The sequence below is a fragment of the Equus przewalskii genome, chromosome 2 (assembly GCF_037783145.1).
Source record: "Equus przewalskii isolate Varuska chromosome 2, EquPr2, whole genome shotgun sequence".
Classification (NCBI taxonomy): Eukaryota; Metazoa; Chordata; class Mammalia; order Perissodactyla; family Equidae; genus Equus; species Equus przewalskii.
The window spans coordinates 27,421,857-27,436,628 of NC_091832.1; the positions used below are offsets into that span (position 1 = coordinate 27,421,857).

At 38.9% G+C, this 14,772-nt stretch overlaps 1 protein-coding gene across 15 annotated transcripts in view; it reads right to left on the bottom strand.

The window, feature by feature from the left end:
• Window positions 1-14,772, bottom strand: part of PHACTR4 (phosphatase and actin regulator 4) — a 103,719-nt gene that overhangs the window by 37,707 nt on the left and 51,240 nt on the right. For 2 of the 15 annotated variants that reach the window (XM_070610487.1, XM_070610485.1), the window contains exon 1: window positions 5,064-5,351. The exons of 11 other annotated variants lie outside the window; for them this stretch is intronic. In XM_070610487.1, the coding sequence (XP_070466588.1) occupies window positions 5,064-5,109 (46 nt within the window). In that variant the 5' untranslated portion in view covers window positions 5,110-5,351. Of the gene's footprint in view, window positions 1-5,063; window positions 5,352-14,772 lie in introns of those variants that run through there. 2 more of the 15 variants (XM_070610490.1, XM_070610488.1) reach the window with 1 other exon arrangement.

Genomic DNA, 14,772 nt, shown 5'->3' on the forward strand with positions numbered 1-14,772 from the left:
GCATCAGAACTTCATAAATGGAGAAACATTAATTTATGGTACTTACACTATTGTACTTACTCATTTTTGCCTTCCAAAGGAGGATTATGACGGGATTTAAAGAACTGTTTTAGAACCGCAACAAAATTACAGAAAGCAAAACTTGCCACTAATGAACAAAGCAGGCTTTGTCTAGAGCAGGCCCATAATTTCCCTTGGAAATATTGCATAGTTCTGACCTTTGGGAAATAGAAAGAATTGGGCAAAGCACTTAAGAAGATAGAGAGAAGTTTGTCTACTTCCTTCTAAGAAGAGAGAGGTTTGTCTCTATGTGCAGATACAAGTGAGGTCTGAAGCTTCTAACTTTGGGAAAATATAGTTTTCTGACCATGACTACATCAACAAGTGATGCTGCTTTACCCTTGGAAACTTGATGTGTACACTTTTTTGACAAAAACTTCAAGTTGAGAGTAAGTTTTTATAGTGAGGTACCAGAATATAATATATTCTCTCATGGGGAAAAAACCTTGAACTCTTCCAAGTATACCTTCAAGTAGAAAGAGAGGATACACTGTTGTGACAACAGGCTATTCAGAAAATCCACTGGAGCAGAGAGAGGGGACAATAATTTTTGAAAAGGGGAGTATTCTGCATTCAATAACAACCGAAAATCTTTTAAGAGGCCCACGACAGACCCCTATATGGTTACTTCCTCCTGATTCCTGGATTACATGCAAGAAAGTATGCCTTCCTTCTTTCTCTGAAGAAAGCATTTGTTGTGAGACCTAGACAGGTTTGAGAAATGTCTCTGATAATTCTGATGACCAAATAATGCCATGTGCTTTTCCTCAAAGTCCCATGAAGTAATTTATTTTTAATTAACCCATCTATTACTTATTCCTGTGTTAATACCATCATATAGCTACAATAAATTTTATTCATCTAGTAGTCTCCTTACTGATTTTGCCTCCAAATGATGATTTATTTCTAAATCGCCTTTCCCAAAACCACTCCCATTATCACGTGCATGAATGAGAACCCATAACTACAAATTTCAGAGCAAAATGAATCAAATGGTGATGGAAAAGGAATGTAAGAAAGAGGAAATACGACAATACAGTATCTTTTAAAGCAATATATGGCTATGCAAAGGAAAAGTGGATAAAAAGAGGCTAATTAGTGAATGAAAGGTATATGAAGGGGCAAAAAAGAAAAGAAAAAGCTAGAGTTGGAGAACAGAAAAGCAGAGAGAAGGAAAGTTCTACACTAAATGGCTGGGTGGAGTTTATTAAAATTCTTTGGTCTCATGCCTAATTTAAGGACACGCACTAATTAGCTGGTTGTTTTACTATGACACATAGTACAGGATTCTAGTGAACACAGGAACAGCTTTCATGTTGATCAAGAACTACAAAGTATTATTTGAAAGTTTTATCTGAGTAAACCTACAGGCCTCTCCTACAGACACATTTCACTTAAGGATAAGTTTTTTTAATATTAACTCCTGAGGATAATTGCTTATTTCCTTGAACGGACACCACAGCATAAATTCCTACTCTGCACTCAAATATTCGATTAGTTTACCAGTTGTTAGAAAGATCCTCTGGTAAAAACAATAGTTAGATACTGACACAACATCTTATAAATTTGCATATGTGTTCACGCAAAGGTTATTTATTTGAAAGCAGACTCTTCTTGGTTAACAGCTGTGGACTTCCATCACAAGCCAAGGGAGTCAAAAACCTTAAAAAAAGAAATACAGTGGCCCTCTGTATCCGCAATTCAACCAACTATGGATCGACAGGCTTAAGGTGGTTGTGTCTGCATTTTTTTCTCGTCATTATTCTCTAAACAATACAGTATAACAACTACTTATATAGCATTTACATTTTATTAGGTATTATAAGTAATGTAGAGACGATTTAAAGTATCTAAGATGACATCCCTTCGTTATGTGCAAACACTACACCATTTTATACAGGGACTTGAGCATCCACAGATTTTGGTATCTGCTGAGGTCCTGGGATCAATCCCCTGGGAATACCAAAGGAGAACTGTATGTCTTTTTTTAAACAAATTTATAAATATTTTGGATTTTTTCCTTTTAATATTTTAAATTTTCAACTAGAAAGTAAACTTCTTAAGGGCACAGACAGAATTATATCCATGAACAGGGTCTGCCAGGATATTCACAGTGCCTTGAAAAGAATAAGAAATCAATTCAATATATTCACTCATTCATTTTGTACCACTTGGCTTGCCAAACCTAGTACCATTAATTTTAAAGATTTTATTTTTCCTTTTTCTCCCCAAAGCCCCCCGATACACAGTTGTATATTTTTAGTTGTGGGTCCTTCTAGTTGTGGCATGTGGGATGCCGCCTGAGCGTGGCTTGATGAGTGGTGCTAGGTCTGCGCCCAGGATCTGAACTGGTGAAACCCTGGGCCGCTGAAGCAGAGCGCGCAAACTTAACCACTCGGCCACAGGGCCAGCCCCTACCATTAATTTTAAAGCTCAAAACTAACCACTATACTACAGGTTTAGAACTGTAAACAAATGATATGTCTTATTTTACTTCATACATTTATCCTTCCAAACAATCTGGTAAGACATTCTAGATACCTACTCATTGAAATGCTTTTTAAATGTCATTAAGAAACTTATGTCTGGGGCTGGACCCGTGGCCGAGTGGTTAAGTTTGCGCACTCGGCTGCAGGAGGCCCAGGGTTTTGTTGGTTCGAATCCTGGGCGCGGACATGGCACTGCTCATCAAACCACGCTGAGGCAGCGTCCCACATGCCACAACTAGAAGGACCCACAACGAAGAACATACAACTATGTACTGGGGGGCTTTGGGGAGAAAAAGGAAAAAAAAAAAACAACTTATGTCTGGTAAAAGCCTTTAAAGTAGCGGTATTAGTCCTCAAAGTTGTCAACGTTAAGCCTTCATGACTTGGTCCTGATTTGCTCAAAGAGAATACGTCCTGAATTATAAATAACATAATGGAGTTTGTCCATTAAAATAGCTGATAGTAACGTATGAATTATCTAGGTAATAGGAACTAAAACCCAAAAATTAAATCCAGAGAGAACATAACAATCTTAGTTAGGCACCTAAGTGACTTCTCTTTCTTTTTTCATAGGTTTCTTATTAGGGTAACTAGTAGGCAGAATAACTGATGAGTTTGATTCTCACTTCTTTTTTAGAAGTATAAAAAACATCATTAAACTTTATCTACTAAGATGAAGTTTTTTGTATAGTCTACAGATGTTAGATGTTCTTCATAAATATTACCACCGATCAGTAAATTGTACCTGCTTATCCATTTCTTGCTTTTCAAGTAGCCTTCATTCTGATCTCATAGAGAAATGCCTAGCATGATTTACATCTTTATTATACTTGTTAACAAATAACTACTCTTTGGAGGAGAAACCACAGGAGAATTTAGTGGCCCAAAGGAGAATTTACCAAATTCAGGAGTGGTTACCTCTGGGAGTAAAGCAGCAGAATATCATCAGAAGGGAATGTGGGCATAGAGAGAGGGTTGGGGTGGGATATATCTGGTTTTCTTGGGGGGAAGATTAGCCGTGAGCTAACATCTGCCAATCCTCCTCATTTTTGCTAAGACTGGCCCTGAGCTAACATCCGTGCCCCTCTTTCTCCATTTGATACGTGGGACGCCTGCTACAGCACGGCTTGCCAAGTGGTGCATAGGTCTGTACCCGGGGTTCCGAACTGGTGAACTGGGCTGCTAAAGCGGAATGTGTGAAAACTTAACTGCTGCGCCACTGGGCTGGCCCCAGGATATATCTGTTTTTAATTTCATTTCTTAAGCTGGGTAGTGGCCCCAGAGAGTCCTTAATATTTTTCTCTATAACTTTTTCTATTTAGAAAGCATTTCATTAAAAAACAGTGAGTTACTGAATTGATATGGACCTAGCACTGGTGATCAAGGTAAAGTGAGTAAAGTCCTGACTTCAGACCTAAAAATCTGCTGCTGAATGACTCACTTTGCAACTCCTGTGCCTCACTTTCAGTAAAACATGAAAAATACTTGGTAAGAATTTCATTTGAGAAGTTCTCAGGGGAAAACATACCTTTAGAAACTAAATCATATTAAATCATGAGAGACAGCTGGGAGTGTTACCTATGTTCCCAGGCTTTTATACTTTTTTTAAAAAAGTCACCAAATTTTTCATTTCTGAAAAAAAAGCAGCCTAGGACTGAACATGTTTCCTGCTGCTTCATAAATCCAAGAGAAGGTACAAACCTTCTTTATTTTTAATAGTATCATGTCAAGAAATGATTCACAGGCTTTCCCTCACTTTACTCATATTTAGCAACCCTTTAATGAACATCCACTTAAAACAATTTTTCCCACCTTTCCATCTTCATCATATACAAAACCCCACAAGGTCGGGGAAAGCGAGTCTTCAGTGACAATGGACTTCCATTTCACTTACAAGCTCTGAAACCCTAAGCTACACTTAGAGTTACCAGCTTGGTCTTCAGCTATCTCTGAGACAATAACACTTCAAACGTAGCGTATGGACTCCAGAAGTATTTACACCAAACTGTGGCTTTAAGAGAAACGGAAACAACAGTACAATGGAAGAAGCTTGAGACTTATCTGGAAAATGTACAACGGAGTCTAAAAAATTAAGTCAAATCTTAAAAATGGTCCTGTTTATAGAAGTCAACAGTACTAGTTCTATATGACATATATATATTAACTGCCCAAGTCCTGCAAAACACTATTAAAACACCACTGAATTCTAAATATGACCTCCCGTAGCACGCACTTATCTTCGGCAATGGCAAGAAATTAACAGATAGTTTCCTAGCACTATTATACAAGAAAAACTCCAAAGGAATCAAGTAAAACAAAACTATGAGTAGTAAATTAATATAACTGAATGAAAGATAACTTAGATGTTTTCATTCATTCTTCACAAAGGTATACACCTCCCAAAGTTATAAACATCAAAATCCCCATGTTCAAATTATTGTAAAATATTCGCCTTCACCTGTAGATCTGCCTTGCCCCTGTCAAGATTTTGTTTCTTTGCCTTCTATTACTCACCAACTGCATCTGGATTTACCGGTCTGGAGACGTCAGCTTGCCCCATGATTATATTGTCTGATGTGTCTCACAACAAGAAACTGTCCTGGACCAAACAAAATTTTCTTAAAAGATAAATCCACATAAGGAGGGAACACGCACTCCTCTCTCGGTGGCACTGCCAAACATCAGGAAATGGCATGAGGTCAGGCAATCTACTCGACTTTCTGTTTCCCTGTATCCCGGCCTGGGCACTTGTGGTTCTTACAAATATGTCTTCACGCTGGCTCTCTTCACATAGGAATGCCTGTCATTCCAGAGTGCACACTGTGAAGAGCTGAAATGCAGGAAGGGGAGGAGACTGCCAACCACATTCTAGCTGCTGAGAGGCACAGCCCTAAGAGTCCACACCCACTTTTCCTGACAGGGAGCTTGGTTCAACTTTCCAGACTCACAGCCACAGAAGAAACGGAGCCTGCTCAAGAGTCTACCAAAGAACTTAGAAATGTAACCACACAAAAAACATCAGGGCTCTGCGGAGCAGGCTAATAGGAGCAGAAGTCCACTCAAAGGTATGTTTTAGACACAGGCTTGCCTCAAAAGTATCAGACTGTTCTGGCATTTCACTGCTTGCTCTAAATTGTGTTTCCTACCTGTGACTGGCGCACGCAAAGCAGAATGAAATCTATGTACTGGGAATTAATAACATTAGGAACAACATTTTAGGACTGAATATACTTTTTCTAAAAATAGAAAATTTTCTGAAATTTTTACTTACTAAAATAGTAAACTTGAAATAAATATTTGGAAGGTATTATACAATATTTCTCTTTCTGTTGAAGCTTAATAACCACCATATGATCTTGGGGAATACAAAATTATAGGGAGTAGCCCTACATGCTGGGTATAATACACATGGAAATATTAGCTAACCACATGCAGCTTGTATACTAATTTTTCTTTTTTATTGAGACATAACTACTTCACATATAGCCAAACACATAAATTTAAGGATACAGCTTGATCAACTTTTATTTACATACATACCTGTGTATGCAAACACTATATTTTCTAAATGTAAAAAAGCCACACTTAACACAAACTTACCACAGTGTCCAGCCACATACTCTGGATTATTTCACTAACACCTGAAGGTAAAATGGGGAACTTTTTTTTTTTTTTTGGTGAGGAAGATTGGCCCTGAGCTAACATCTGTGCCCATCTTCCTCTATTTTGTATATGGGATGGCGCCACAGCATGGCCTGATGAGTGGTGTGTAGGTCCATGCCTGGGATCTGAACCCACAAAATCTGGGCCGCCAAAGCGGAGAGCATGAACTTAACCACTGTGCCACTGGGCCAACCGCAGGAACTAACAATTCTGAGCACTCTAGTAAGGAGTTTTACACACCAGTTATTTCATTTAATCATCACCACAACCAACTATGCATTGTGAAGGATATGCATATTATTTACCCTATTATTAGATAAGACAACTAAGGCCAGTGAGGTCAAATCCTGTGTCTTACATCACCAAGTCTGTAAGTACCAAAGCCCTAATAGTCCTTCAACAAATGACAGCTACCAAAAAAACCACCAGAACTTTCAGTGTCAATCTTTGTTCTCCAAACTGAGATCACAGAAAGATTTTTAGTATCTGGACTTTCCCTCTGTCTCTCCTGAGCACCTTCTCCTTTTTCCCCATTATCTGTTTTTGATATAGAAAAAAAAAGTGGTAATGGTAACAAGAAAATGACAACGCTAAAGTGTCAGTAAGAAAAAAAAAGTGTAGAAATACTCAGGCAACATTTAACTGTTAATACTGGCAGCAGTCAGAAAAACACTATGATGTTGACCATTAAAATATGAAAGAGAGTAAAAGGGAAAATTCATTGAAAGAATAAGCCAATGTAAGAATGTCCAACACCTTCAAACCCTGGCATTTATATTTATTAGCCTAAAAGCAGAACACGTGTGATGGCAGTTTCCACTACTGTAAAATGGAGAGGCAAAAGGTGGCAAATGCATGGCCTAGCACCTAGTAGGTGCGCAACATATTGTAGTTATCATCATGATCACCATGATCATCATGGAGATAACAGAGAGTATTGCTTAAGAGGATGAGCTTTGCAGGCAACTGAAATTTTAATTGCAGATCTATCATTAGGTGTTAATAGGCAAGTTACTTCACCTCTCTGAGCCTTGGTTTTCTAATTTGTACAATGGGCACAACAATGCTTACCAGTACACAGCACTTGTAAGAATTAAATGACATGAACGTAAATGAAGACCTTTGCAGTCCTTGGCACATAGAAAGCTCTCAATAAACACAAGCAACACTTAATGACAGTTGTTATAGTAAAAAAATGAGTCAAGAAAGGAGAGGCCAGGTTAGGAGCAGCCGGACAATAGTACATGGCAAAAAACTCAGTCATTACAAAGAGGTGAGTCAGAAACGGAAGAGGATGACATTTCTCTATCATGAATCCAGAGAGTAAATTGGAAGAAGCAGGCCAAGGAGGAAGTCTGTACACAATCAGGTTGGTGTACAGAAACATCAAGGAGACAGAAGACCGCAGACAAAAGTATTACTGTGCATAAGTTTAAACGAGGCACATTAAACACACACACGGCCCAGAAACAGTACCGCAGAATCTAGTTTATGACGACAGGACCATTCCAGAGTAGAACAGATATGGTTCCTGAGATAGCTGCTGTTTACCATCCGCCAAATGGCCCATCGTGGCTTGGCGTACTGCTGATTCTACGGGACTGTGAAGGTGGCAATAAAACTTAAAGGTAAAGGAATGACAGGATTCCAGGGATCATCTGGCTCAATCTCCTACTCCCAGAAAAAGGAAACTGAGGGTCAAAGAGGTTAAATGCCTTGCTTAGGTCCAGGACTAAACCCCAAGTCTCTTGATTCTAACTCCAGGACTCACTTTGGCTCTTGTATAAATGCTCAAGGAAATGTTTATTTTGTAACAATACCGTATTCATTTCCCAAGGAAATCCATTCTCTACAACAACAAATCTCTCAGAAATGCTAATTCTGTTGCCTATGTTCCAAGCCAATACATGTTTCCTGACCAGCATGTTTCAGTTTCATTCTAACAATCAGTATTTACTTTATGCCAACCGGTAAGCTGACAAGCAGAGAGAGCGGAAGATACTGGCCCATTTATGCCTTTAAAATTTAAGAGTCAGAGCCTTGAGTTAATTCTAGTTTACTATGCATTTTATTTTAGAAACGCAAGGGGAAGTCTCACTTTAACTTTATAAGAAGTAGACAACTATCTCTTAACTGTCACCTAATAAAAGATACTCTTTGTACAGTACTTTTCCTTCATAGCTTACTGCCTCAAGGAATGGGGGAAGTAACAGATTAAAATTTGTGAATCCCTTCCTATTTTATTTAGGGAAAGAGCAAGCAAGGCCTTATAAAAATAAAGTTTAATTAATAGGCAAAGGAATCTAAGCCACAGCTTAGATTCAGACAGCACTTGAAGCCCTCTAACCAGGGCCTTGTTTCATCAAAGAAATGTTTCTAAACACTGCATGTAATCTACAAAGAGCTGAGCATTCAAAACCTTTAGTGATATTTACAATTCCAAAACTTTTTGCTGGCAAGCATATCATACCATACACTAACATGAGAACATGCTTTATATTTTCAATAAACAGTTTACAAGATCAATCACGAGAGTATAATGTTTTCATTTAAATGTACTTTTACGCCTTATGCCAAAGTATAATATAAACTGGATTACCTAGGAGAGTAAGCTCCTGGCTCTTTTAATTACACCTCCCTCAGCTTAATTCAGCATACTACTTTCTTATGGCCTGAGATATCTCAAGGAGGTGAACCCTAGTGAGAGGTAAGGAAGAAAGTCACTTTCCTCTAGGAAATGTTGACCAAATGAAATTATTAATAGGTCACACAAATATACATTCAAGTAAAAGCCTAATTTTCAACTCCGGTTATATAATTGGGGGAGGGAGAGGCTTCCTATTCTCTACCCCATGATCTCTGATCTACTCTAGCCGGCTCTGAATAGTTACAGGAGATAACATCCTACAACTAATAACCTGTGCCTCAAAACTCCATGTGGAAATTAGAAAGCCTTGCTAGTCACTTGTAAACTCTTCATTGTCTAACCTATTTGTACAAACTGTTCCCTTGGCCTAGAATTTCTTTCTCAGATACATCTAGGGAACTCCTACTCATCCTTCAAAAACTGGCTCAAGGGGCCAGCCCCATGGCCGAATGGTTAAGTCTGCATGCTCCGCTTCAGTGGCCCAGGGTTTCACCAGTTCAAATCCTGGGCGTGGACATGGTACCGTTCATCAGGCCATGATGAGGTGGTGTCCCACATGCCACAACTAGAAGGACCCACAACTAAAAGTACACACCTACGTACTGGGGGGCTTTGGGGAGAAAAAGGAAAAATTTTAAAATCTTAAAAAAACTGGCTCAACTGTTGCTTCCACTATTAGCAGCCTTTCCTTAGTCACTCAAGCAGAATTCCAATAAAGACTTACTGATCACTGATCATGTGCCCAGCAGTGTGTTGGTACTAAAAACAAGCTTTTGCCCTTAAGGTGCTTATAGTTCAAGTAAATAGGATCTACAATAGAGGACGATGAGCATTTGGGTACCACACAAACACATATTGGTGAGGGGGGGTTGTCTAGCTTTGTCCTAAAATATCAGAGAAAATCTCTTGAAAAAAGTGACATCTAAAATCTGAAAGTCATAGAAAGGATGACAGAGCTAAGAAAAAGGTACAAGCATCAAGAGATAAGCTTGGAGAGGTAAAGAGCTGATCATGACTGATTGTGCTGGACATATCACCCTAAATTGCAACCATCTTCAGTCTTCTCTAATAGGCTGGAAACTTCTTCTGGGCAGGGACCATGAGGTATTTATCCTTAAACCCTCAACTCTCGGCACAACTTCGCACACAGTGGACATGCAACAAGTATTTATTAACCTTGAGTACAAGGGAAGAAACAGCATTCTTCAATTTTAAGCTTTGCTCACAGAATCTAGTAACAAAACGCAATTAAGGCGAAAAGTGATACAGACGGAGGCTGGCAGAAACATAGACACCACGGACTATTTTGTCATTCCAAACAATTCCTGAGAATTGCTATGAAACTTTTGCTTTTGTGAGAAAAAAATGGCATGTTCGTGACGGTTTTTGAGAATTTACTGCTTTGCAAGTAGTACCAACTTTCAAAGGAGACTGATCTGGGGACCAGCCCCGTGGCACAGGGGTGAAGTGCGCACGTTCTGCTTTTTGGTGGCCCAGGGTTCACTGGTTCGGATCACGGTTGCGGACATGGCACTACTTTGCAAAAGCCATGCTGTGGTAGGCATCCCATGTATAAAGTAGAGGAAGATGGGCATGGATGTTAGCTCGGGGCCAGTCTTCCTCAGCAAAAAGAGGAGGATTGGCAGTAGTTAGCTCAGAGCTAATCTTCCTCAAGAAAAAAAAAAAAAAAGAGAGAGACCAATCTGTCAGGTGAATGTTCACATAAAACCTCATATAATCACTACTGTTAGGATCGAGATCCTCAGCAGGAAGCATCTGTACTTCCTGTGAACTAGCCTGAAGAACAGGCTGAAAGAGACGGAGAAGGCTAAAGGTAAGGCAGGGCCACTAGTATCACCAGTTACTCATCCCATTTGCCCCAAATAAACCTGGTTTCTTGCTGTGGCTGGCTCACTGGACGTAAAAATCAAACACACCAGCCTCCTACTCTATACCAAATACTCTAACTCTTGTTCCCTGCCTACCCCCACTTCCAGAAGGCAGCACGGCTCACCAGGGAAGAAAGCAGAGGGTTTGGAATCACATATAACTAGGTAAAATTTCAGCTGTCACATTTACTGACTAGGTGACTGAACAAGTTACTTAACTTATACGAGCCTCAGTTACCACATCCGTAAATAGGAGATAATTATTCATAGGGTTGTTGTGAAGATTAAATAAAAAGAATCTCTAAAGAGTCTGATGACCGAAGGTGCTTAATCTATTTGACTCTCTTTCCCCAACTTAGATTCTTTATATAAATGACACCCTCCCCCCATGTTTAAATTTAAACACCATCGTTCTTTAGGAAAAACTGAGGCGATTCTGATATGCTTTTACGTCACAGCAGCCATTACTTCACGGCAGACATGAAGTAATGTATATGTTTACAAGCCTACAACATGTTGGACTATGTTTATGGGAGAAAGAAACAAATTATGCCAGCAGGACAGCTTTCCACTCCATGGAATGAAAGACCTCAGGATAGGAAACTGGCATTACAGAGATTCTTTTTTGCTTCCACTTGAAGTTTTTGTTTTAAAGACAATAAGTTCTCAAGGATGCCCTAGGGGTCAAGAGATGCTTCTAGAACTGAAGAGGAAAGTTATAAGAAATTATAGTAAACAGGAAAGTTTCAATTAAGAAAGATGAAAGAGTTTTTCTCTGGTTGGGTTAGGATTTGCGGAGTTCCTTAAGAGTACATTAGAGTCAGTGGGAAAGGTGGGCCCGGATAAAAGTGAGAGTTAGCTGAATGGAGATGAGAGGATGTGGAAAAAAATAACTGAGCAAAAAAGATTCATAGGTTGTGGAGATGAGGGAAAAAGGGAGGTGAGAGGAGGATATAAATGACATTGATGGAACTTTAAACCACTATGTGACACTGGCAGTTGAATCAGATTATTGCCAAGTTCCCTCCCAGTTCTGAAATTCTGCAGCACAGACAAACCAAGGATTTAAACAATTCAATGTTCTGGTCAAATAATGGCTCCAAGAAACATTTTATTATCGAAAAGAGCAGTGGCCATGGTGCGCTTTATATAACTAATCTAACTCAAGGCTTGCCATGTGATGCAAAATAGATGTTTAATGAATTGGATTATTATTATTGGGAAACCAGAAGCCTCATTTATTCACTCCACAAATATTTCCTAAGCACCTCTAAAGCATCAGGTATTGTTCCACGTGTTGGGGACACAGTACTGAATACAATGGGGGAAAAAATTCATGCCTCTTTCTAGTATGTTACACGGTGATAAGCGCTATAGAGTAAAATTATTCAGGAAAGGGAAAGAGGGTGGGCTGAGAGAGAGTGCTAAACTATACACTATGTGAGCAGACTATGTAAACTACGTAAACTTCCCTCCTTGGGAAGATGACATATAAAGACCTAAAGTAAATTTAACTCCTCAATTAACTCTCTCCGTCATTCCTAATACTATAGTTCCTTCAGTTCTAACAGAAGCAAAGTAAAGGTAACATTTCCAAATGTGCTAAAAATAAATATTAGTTACAGTATATTTTAGTGACTGGTCACTGAAGTAATGGTTATCGAATGTGCTGCTCAGTTCTCAAATATCCAAAGATGCGCTCTCAAATACTGTAGTCACTAGCTACCGATGGTTATTTATATTTATATTAATATTTAATGTTTATATGCAATTCAGTTTCTCAGCTGTGCTAGCCACATTTCAGGTACTCAACAGGCACATAGGGCTACTACCCTGGACAGTATAGACACAGAACATTTCCATCAGTGCAGAAAGTCCCATTGGACACGCTAAACCTAAAGGACTTTCAAAGCACCCTTCGGAATCTTCCAGCAATAACAAACAGGGGAAACATAACTCCATGTTTCATCAGCATGTGGTGTCTATTTTCCATGGCACCAAGAACTAAACACCAACTACTAAAGGCGGTATACACAGTATACTCTGAAGGAACCTTGACAGTTAAAAAAAAAAAAATGCTTCCTTTTATTCAGTACAAACTACTGAGCTATTTATACTCTTTCTTTAGCAACTGAATAACTACTTCTTTTTCTAGTAACACTGTTAAGTCTTTGACTATTAATAACAATTCAAAGCCTAAGGAAGAAGAATGGTTTTATTTCCATTTAAAGACCTAGTGAGAATTATACCCATTTGTTATCAATCGAAAATAAACAACCTCCATCTTACTAACCACCCACTTAATATTTCTTCTACTCCAAACAGTACTTTTCCATGAGCTGAAGGTAGATTTTATGTAGTTACAGTGAAAGTGATTGAGGAGTCTTACTCTTAAAGAAAAAAGTACATAATAAAACCACATGATGTTCATAAGAGTTCCAACTAGCCTCTATTAAAGAACTAGAAGGTATCAATGATGTATAAAAACTAACCAGTCAGAAATCAAGAAGCTGCCCATCACAGGATTTTGAAACATGTGAAATGTTCCCCAGTAAAGTGGCATTCATTGCTAGTGACTCAGAGAGATGACTATTAGCTTCTGCCACTTCCCTACTTGCTTCTCTCTCTTTCATAACTCTTTAACTCATCTGGCCCTCAATTTCACTTTGAGTGAGAAAGAAATCTAAATATTATCCACACTCAGCCACAAATCCAGTACGAATACAATATATGTCTGATGATAGCTATAATGTTTGTAAAAGTTATTCAGAAATTTCTAACAAGGAATTTCCTTAAACATTCTTTGCCAGTATATGTATGGGAGAGCACGTATAGCCTTCATTTTCTACTAAATAAAAATTCTGAGTAATGAACACCTGGTTACATTATGAGTCAACAGTAATTCCCGCCAAAAAAAAAAAAAAGGATGACTATGTAAATGGTGTTTCTATCAAACTTGCTCCAGTCAGTGATTCAAATGCACTTTATTCTTTGTTTTCCATGTATGGGAAAAGAAACAACAACATAAAGGGCTGAAATGATTCTTCTGGGATGTATTCACTTGGGGCAAAAAGTCTTCTGTATCTTTTTTTTTTTGAGGAAGATTAGCCCTAAGCTAATACCCACCACCAATCTTCCTCTTTTTGCTGAGGAAGACTGGCCCTGAGCTAACAACTGTGCCCATCTTCCTCTAGTTTACATGTGGGATGCCGCCACAGCATGGCTTGATAAGCAGTGCAGAGGTCTGCACTCAGGATCCAAACCAGTGAACCTGGGCCGCTGAAATGGAGCACTCGAACTTAACCACTACACCACTGGGCCGGCCCCATCTTCTGTATCTTTAAACAAGTTTATAAATCTTCCCAGTCTGACAGAATGTTTGTGGAACCCAGCTTTCAAATTTGATATCCTCCTATATGTGTTTGAGGCAGTAATAATTTCTCCTTACCTGCCTCCAGCTTTGTCTCTTTCTAATCTATTCTCAACAGTGGTGCCACGGTGATCTTTATAACAACACAAATTTAATAGTGTTCCTCAAAGCTTACAAAAAATCCTTCAAGACCTGAGGCAATGCCTATCTTTCTATCTAGCCGCTTCTCTTGCCACTCTCCCATACCTGTTCGTCTTTAGTCCTATCGAACCACTTGGAGCTCCTAAACTATGACGTATTCTCCCAGGTCTGTCTACCCTTACATTCGCCATTCTAGCTGCCTGAATGCCCTCTCTCTCTCCACATTCCCTACTCTGGTTAACTCCTGCTCCTTCAAAATTCAGTTTATGTGTCACTTCCTTTGGGAAGCCTTCCTTGAACATCTTCCTTTCTACACTTAAGACTGAGTTAGGCACCCCTCTTCTGTGCTCCAAAGTCACCTTAAATATACTTCCATTTATAGGGGTACATATCACTTTTATTGTAATTATCTATTTACTTACTGTCTCTCCTACATTCTTTGAAAACAGAATATCCTCAGCAATTAACATACTGCTCAGCACACAGTAGCCATTCAATAAATATTTGGCAAAA